This window comes from Octopus bimaculoides, chromosome 2 (genome assembly GCF_001194135.2).
Source record: "Octopus bimaculoides isolate UCB-OBI-ISO-001 chromosome 2, ASM119413v2, whole genome shotgun sequence".
Classification (NCBI taxonomy): domain Eukaryota; kingdom Metazoa; phylum Mollusca; class Cephalopoda; order Octopoda; family Octopodidae; genus Octopus; species Octopus bimaculoides.
In genome coordinates this window covers 11,339,496-11,347,226 of record NC_068982.1, presented here as the reverse complement: position 1 = coordinate 11,347,226, position 7,731 = coordinate 11,339,496, and the positions used below count along the sequence as shown (strand labels likewise).

At 32.3% G+C, this 7,731-nt stretch overlaps 1 protein-coding gene across 1 annotated transcript in view; it reads left to right on the top strand.

Moving 5' to 3' along the window:
* LOC106871845 (AT-rich interactive domain-containing protein 5B) overlaps positions 1–7,731 on the top strand; it is a 156,648-nt gene that overhangs the window by 48,469 nt on the left and 100,448 nt on the right. Inside the window, exons 5-6 of the mRNA XM_052965954.1 lie at positions 1,160–1,376; positions 7,159–7,389. Coding sequence (XP_052821914.1) covers positions 1,160–1,376; positions 7,159–7,389 — 448 coding nt within the window. The remainder of the gene's footprint in view (positions 1–1,159; positions 1,377–7,158; positions 7,390–7,731) is intronic.

Here is a 7,731-nt window from a genome sequence, read left to right as displayed (position 1 = left end):
GATGTAGTCAATTTACCCCTTCCTCAAAATTACTGGTCTTGTGCCAAAATTTGAAACCACTATGAACTGGTGCAGTTGATGAATAGAGAAAATTATTTGCAATTATTAATAAGAAGCAGCTCATTAATAATAGACCGGCATAAATATTAAAATTTCAAGATACTAGTTCATGCATATTTAAATAATTTCCTTCTGCCGTCTTTCTTTGTTTTGCTTGGAAAATAAAATTTTTTTTCTTTATTTTTAATTTTCAAATTCAGTTTCATTTATCCATCCTATAATATAAGGATACAGCATAATTGTTGCAACTTGATTTGAACTCTTAATAACTAAGGTTGGGAAGGTTAGAGCAGTTAATGTTTTCTTTTCTTTTGAAGTTAATTCATAAGAAATAGCTTGGCGGAAACCTAACTCTAGATACAATAAAGGTTGTGTAAATTATTGGAGCATAGCCCAGAAAGTGTTTGCTAAGAAGAAGAAGAGTGAGTGCAATAAGTATTTTAAATATTTAGGAGGAGCTAGTAAAGGTCATTGTCTTCTTTAAATTACATAAGAAAAGCATGATTCTATTCCAAATCTCAGACTAGGAGGAGGTGGGGAGATGGAAGCTCTCAATTATGTAGATTATTATTATTATTATTATTATTATTATTATTATTATTATTATTAATTGGTTGAAAATAGTTATTCAACTATTTTCATGTGACTATTCAATAAAATCTTAACATAATCAGTGAAACACAAATTATCTTTTCTCTTAATAATTACAGCCAATTTATGATATAATTTTTTTTTTTTCATTTCAATGCTTTATATTAGTTTCAAAGAATTTAATTTTTTGTAAGAGAAATTCTTTTGTTATAATAAACCTCAACATTTAGATATTAATTTTAAATGTGTGTATAGGGCCAACAATTTTGGGGACAAGGGTAAATTGATTACATCGACCCCAGTGCTCAACTGGTATTTATTTTATCTACTTCAAAGGGATGAAAAGCAAAACTGACCTCAAAATGTAAGGGCAGATAAAATGTTGCTAAGCACTTTACCCAACACAATAACAGTTTATCCAGGTTGCTGCCTTGGTTTAGATGACTATTGATTCTTCCCCCATGTAATTTGATTAATTTAGTTTAAATATATTATTTTCTCTTTTTAGGATGAAGTGTTTGCTCTGTCTGAAAAATTGGTGCTGAGGTTACAAGATCTCGTCAAACTTATTGTTCATAATGTCAACTGGACATTTGGATCTCCTGGTGTATGTGAGGATGATGTACTTTCTGGCTTAGAATCTGTGAAAATGCTTCAAAAAGAACTTCCCGATGTCAACCATAGTATAAAATTGAATGAAATTAAAAAGGAACGCAAATTTTATGGTGAGTTTGTTTTTGTCTTTATTTGTCTGAAATCCTAATTAAATCATTTTAACATTTATTAGAAGTGACAAGTGTTAGTAAACAGAAGTGATCATGATAATTCAAGACTTGTAAGTCAAAATAAAATAGATCAACAAATAAATGAACTCAAAGAGGTTCAATATAAAATTATCTTTTTTCATAGTTGATGTATTGAAAAAAAAAACATACTATTAGTTTTATATTTTCATAATAGCTTTTAAAGTGAAAGAAACCAGTGCTCATTATTATCGCAGCTTTCAATAACAGCAGTATCCTTTATCTCATGTGATTTATACAGTTTGCATCAGTGTAAAAAAAAAAAAAATAATAATAATAAAAAATGCATTTTGTTAAGCAATGTCTGTGACTTCTCAATTTCTAGTTCATATGAATGCCCCAAATTCCCATTCTGCACCCTAAAAATTATAGGCTTGAAGTCCTTGTTCTGGCCAGTTTCTTACATACACACATGAACTGGTATTCCATCAGTTACATCAACGAGGGTTCCAGTTGGTCTGATGATACAGGGCAGCCTGCTTGTGAAATTGACATGCAAGTGGCTGAGCGCTCCACAGACACATGTACCCTTAATGTAGTTCTCAGGGAAATTCGTGATGACACAGAACGTGACACAATCCGGCCCTTTGAATTACTTACAGGTGCAACTCAATTTTTTGCCAGCTGAGTGGACTGGAGCAATATGAAATAAAGTGCCTTGCTCAAGGACACTGTTAAGAATCAAACTCATGACCCTCCAATTGTGAATCGAATGCCCTAATCACGGACCTGTGTGCCTTCTCTCTCTATCTCTCTCTCACACACACACACGCACACACTAAAATATAAGCCCCTTGAATTTGATTTTCCAGCAAAATGTTTAAGTACTCCTAATGCTTTACATGATTGAAAGAATCTAAACTCGTTTCAACCCCTTAATTAGGAGATAGTAATCTAGTTGACACACTGAATTCTTCATGATATTAGTATATCTTGCAAAGAAGCCTGTATATTTCTCATCTTCTTACCACAATGCAGATGAGACAACCTTCCAGGAGATGGTGTCAGTATATCACTGATAAGACACAGCACTGAATTCACTCCTTAATTTTTACACTGCTGCTGTAGCTACTTACTGTAGGAGACTGATCCTTCTGTATACTGCCTATTTACACTTAGCGAGACAAGGCTATTTTACTGAAGCCTCTATCTGTTCTTCCGTTTATATTAAAACCCTAAATTTCACTAAGCTACATGGAAATGATAATTGGGTTAAATGTAGCAACGTTATTCATTTTTATGGACATGTGAAGAATAATATTAATTGTAACTTTTACAGATTTAAGCTTATTTTTCAAAGTATTATTATTTGAACTATTTAGATTTGTGTGTGGGATTGTTGTTTAAATGGTTGAATAGTATAATATAGACTGCTGTAAGGGATTCAGAAGTTGAATTAAATTGGGCAGAACTAATTTAATGTTAATTAAAATATTATTTCCCAGTTTTATTTTAAGAGAGGCAAAAATAAAAATCTCAACTTCTCATCGAATATTTCAGTGTTTTTATTTAAAGCTCTGTTTTGTTGGGGAACATATATAAAATTGGAATTATTTTCATTATTTAATGTCTATAAAAGCAAAAGATTAGGTTGTTTTTTTGGGTTTTTTTGCATGCATTTAGGCAAGTAATAAGCTATATGTAGCACAATGAATGACATAATGTAATGATCTGCAGTTTATTGAAATAACTTTTAATCAGATCATGATGACTGATGTATTAAATCACTTTTCATGCATGTAAAGCCAGTGATTACATGCATGTGTGTGTGTGAATTTACCAAATTTTTTTTATATACTTGGGAAAAACCACAATACTTATTTGAATTTTATTTGTTTAGTATTAAAATTACTGTCAAATTGGTTGAATCCTGCAGTATGTTGCTGCTTTGAGATTTCAAGGTTGTGTGTGCATATTTTTTAGAAATGAAATTGAAGGATAGGTGTGAGAGGCCAGATCTGGCCCATTTGAACTTAAAAAAATAGGTGGAATATTTGAGCCAGATTTGTCTGGTTTAAATACTAAAGCGTTAAGTTTTAATTTTCATTTATATCTTCACATTTTTTAATGCAAATTTTAGATAATCTTCTTGATATTCTATTATTAAAAGAACACAAACACTGTTAAATAGATCAGATACAAGGTACTCCATCATCAATTAACACCTGCTTTCCATGCTGGCATGAGTTGGATGGTTTGACAGGAACTGGTAAGCTGGAGAGCTGTACCAGGTTCCAGTTTGATTTGGCATCGTTTCTTTGGCTGGATGCCCTTTCTAATGCCAACCACTTTACTGTTGTGTACTGGGAGCTTTTTTTAACCATTTCATAAACCAATTTTGATATGGTGCTACTACAACAGGTGCTGCACCAACAGGCTGAAACCAGTGTAAGAATTTCTTCTTCAGAGAAATATAAAATTTGGGATAAAAGATGAACTATGGTAAGAAGCTTGCTTGCCAACCACATGGTTCTGGGTTCAGTCCCACTACGTGGAACCTTGGGCAAGTGTCTTCTATAGCCTCAGGCTGACCAAAGCCTTGTGAGTGGATTTGGTAGACAGAAACTGAAAGAAGCCCATATATATATATATCTCTGTTTGTGTCTGTGTTTGTCCCTCCAACCCCACCATTGCTTGGCAACCAGTGTCAGTGTATTTACATCCCTGTCACTTAGCGGTTCGGCAAAAAGAGACCGATAGAATAAGTACTAGGCTTACAGAGAATAAGTCCTGGGGTTGATTTATTTGGCTAATGGTGGTGCTCTAGCATGGCCACAGTCAAATGACTGAAACAAGCAAAGGAGTGTATTTTGGAAAGCCATGCATTCATGGGTAGGGAATTATATTGAACAAAACAATAAGAAAAATATAAACTGGAACAGAAAATATTTTCATTTGTTGGCTTAGAAATGTTATAGGTTCAATTTAATTGCCCATTGGGGTTTAGTTCCACTCCATGGCACCTTGTGTATGTATCTTCTGCTATAGCCTTGGGCTGACCAAAGTCTTGTGAGTGCATTTGGTAGGCAGAAACTGAAAGAAGTTCATTGCATATATATGTTTGTTTGTGTGTTTCCATTCCTGTGACTTAGCAGTTTGACAAAAGAGATGATAGAATAAGTACCAGACTTTAAAAGAAAAAAAAAAGTACTGGAGTTGATTCGGTCAACTAAAAAAATTCAAGGCAGTGCTCCAGCATGGCCACAATCTAAAGACTGAAATGAGTATGTCAGTAAAACCTAGTCATATAAATGTGATAGCTATCTAAGCCAAAAGTAATTAAATAAGCGATAGAATGTTAAAACTAATTGACCTGTGACTGCAAAAAAAAGTAGCCATTACTGTTCTATATAAAATTTTAAAATTGAGATAGATTCTGCATAGTGGAATTTATGAAGAAAGAATGACAAAAAAACAAAAACAAATCTTTCTGAATCTATAAATTTATTTAGGTGTATGACGAACAGCACGAAGACTCCATTAATGATAGAAATTAGATGACTATATTAAAGGCGGTGCTCCAGCATGGCCGCAGTCAAATGACTGAAACAAATAAAAGAGTATATATATATCTTTGTCATCATCATTTAAAAATCTGAAGTATATAAGCTAATTATAAGTAAATTAAGAATTTTGAAGACATTAGGTGCTGCTTATAACAACGGGATCTTGTCAGTTTGAGCTTCTTTTAATTATAGATTTTAAGAGATAAATGAAGTACTAAGTGTTTGCTGTTAGCAAAGAATGATACCAAAGCCTGAAATAAGTAGTACAAGTTAGGTTGAAGTCCTGTCAATGTATTACTCGTCTTAACACCTACTTTTTTCATTCATAATATAAACAAACTTAATCTCCTTTCTTTTTTTTAATCACATTATTTTAAACCTGATTGTTTCCTTTTATTATATATTCTTGTAAGAATATATTAGTACATGTGACCTTTACCTATTTATTGTTAACGATTCAGTCTTTCACTTTGAATCTTTTCACCATACTCCATTAATGGAAAAAAAAAACATAAAGTAACTTCAAAAGAACCTTATTAGATTAATCTGAGGAACAGAACTAAGATATTTAAGGACTAGTCTTCCTAACAATAACTGGCTTTGATCAATAGAAAATAAACTCGTATTAGTAGTGATATTGTTTGTATGTAAAGAGCTGGTATATTTCTGATCAATTTGAAACAATTGAAGCTTACAGTCTACAACCAATTATAAATATATTCTATTTTTATTATTTACATCAGTGGTTTTCAACAATTTTTTGCTTATGGACTCCTTTGATTCCCATATATAACTCTACTGGATCCCCTTAGCCATTTGGTGTTTAAATGCATTGAATTGTTTTTCTAATTATTAGGAATTGTATGAAAAACATGTTAAAATATTTTGTGTATTGTGGAAGTCATAACTAATTTATTGTTGATAAGTTTTAACAACAAAATCTTATATAGATTCCCAACGGTCATGTGGACCCCAAGGAGTCATATGTACCCTGGTTGGGAACCACTGATTTAGATGATCTAAATATTGCCAACAAATGCTGTCATGATCAGATTTATTTGTCTGGAGTTAAGAGGATGTATTCTGGAATGGATCAAGTTTGACATAATACAACAAAAGAACAGAAATTAAATGATCTGTTGGATATGGAATGTTGATTAAATTCATTTTAACTGAGTCGATTGTAAATACTTTCATTGATTTTATCACTTATTGTCACTGTTGTGTAGTGATGTCCCACTCATGGTCTTTCCTTATGCAGTTATTAATTATGAACAAGACTCTAATGGTCACCCTATCAAGCTGTTGCAGTTATTTAGCCACAAATCAACTCAGATTGAGCAGGTTTATAATCAGGGTACTCCTTATTGCCCTCCCATCTTTTCCATATGTGCCAAGAATCCAGGACCACATTATCCAATGAAGCTTTTCCTAAGATTATACATATGATTTGATGGAGATTTGGCTGCTATGTCTAGCAGCTTGAGTGATTGTTGGTTTGATCTTATCAAGTTGTTCTTCTACAAGGTAGCCATAGCCAATCAGCTTTCTACCATATGCTATCATTTTATTAACACCTGGGCATTGTTGAGTCTGTGATTAATCAGTTGGAAAGAGTAGATCAAAGAATGAAACTAAAGTATTCAAAAAGCAGAAGAAATTAGTTTCCTTAATCATAAAAGAATGTGGAATTAGTGTGGATTATGATTTGAAAGAAATAAGCTTAACCCTTTTAACATTTAAAACCAGCAATATCAGGGTCCAAATATTCTGTTACATGTTTAAACCTGCCAGATCCAGCCTTCTACACTTACCCCTACAATATCATTGTAAAATTAAACAGTCACATCGTTGAAATCTGGAAGCTCTGTGATGATGCATAATTAATTCAAAATGATGTGAATAAATAAGCATTACATTTGACAGTAATTTGAATGCTGAAGGGTTAAACACTCCTTTACTTCAGAGTTATAAATAGTTGCAGGTCTGGAATTTCCAAATGGTATATATATATATAGTACATGTGACACAAAGCAGATACAATTTAATTAATTGTTGTAGAATAATATCACTTACCTGAGAATCTAATATCGCATGCTATTGACAACTAGTAAAAGTTTATATGTTGAGTTTTGAAATATTTCACACACACTATTTTCAATCTGTTCAATCTGTTCAATTTTTCTGTTTTTGTTTAGACACAAAGCCATTGGGTACCGAGGTAAAAATAGTCAGCTTTTCCGTTTACTGTCGATACCGAGCAGTATCGAGAAGGTGTGAAAATGTTAAGGAAAAGTTTTTCAAAAATGTCTTTGTTGCTGCTTGTGGTGGCATTATGATGAAAACACGGAATGGACGTATTATGTTTTGTCGAGAAACCTTCAATGATCCGGATCTGGCTAATTTGGACATCTGCCGGGATTACTTAGGTAAGATATATTCTCTACTTTCAAATTCTTAATTATTCTGTTTAATTTGATTTAATTTTAATTTGCAATAAATTGTTTGTATGTGTGATTGAAACACTCATACCAATATTAGCATATATATATATATATATATATATATGATTGCTATTATGTTAAACTGTTGTATGGCCAAATGCATTATTTTTTCAATATTTATTTTGGGTTGCAATAGCCAGTTCTTTTGGTCAAACTATCGTATCTCCAGCTGCTTCAGATGCCAAGATATCAAAAATTGTCAAAGTGTAGTACAATGGTTTTGCTATGGAATGGTGGAACTATTTTTTCATACTCTGAAAAAGCAAC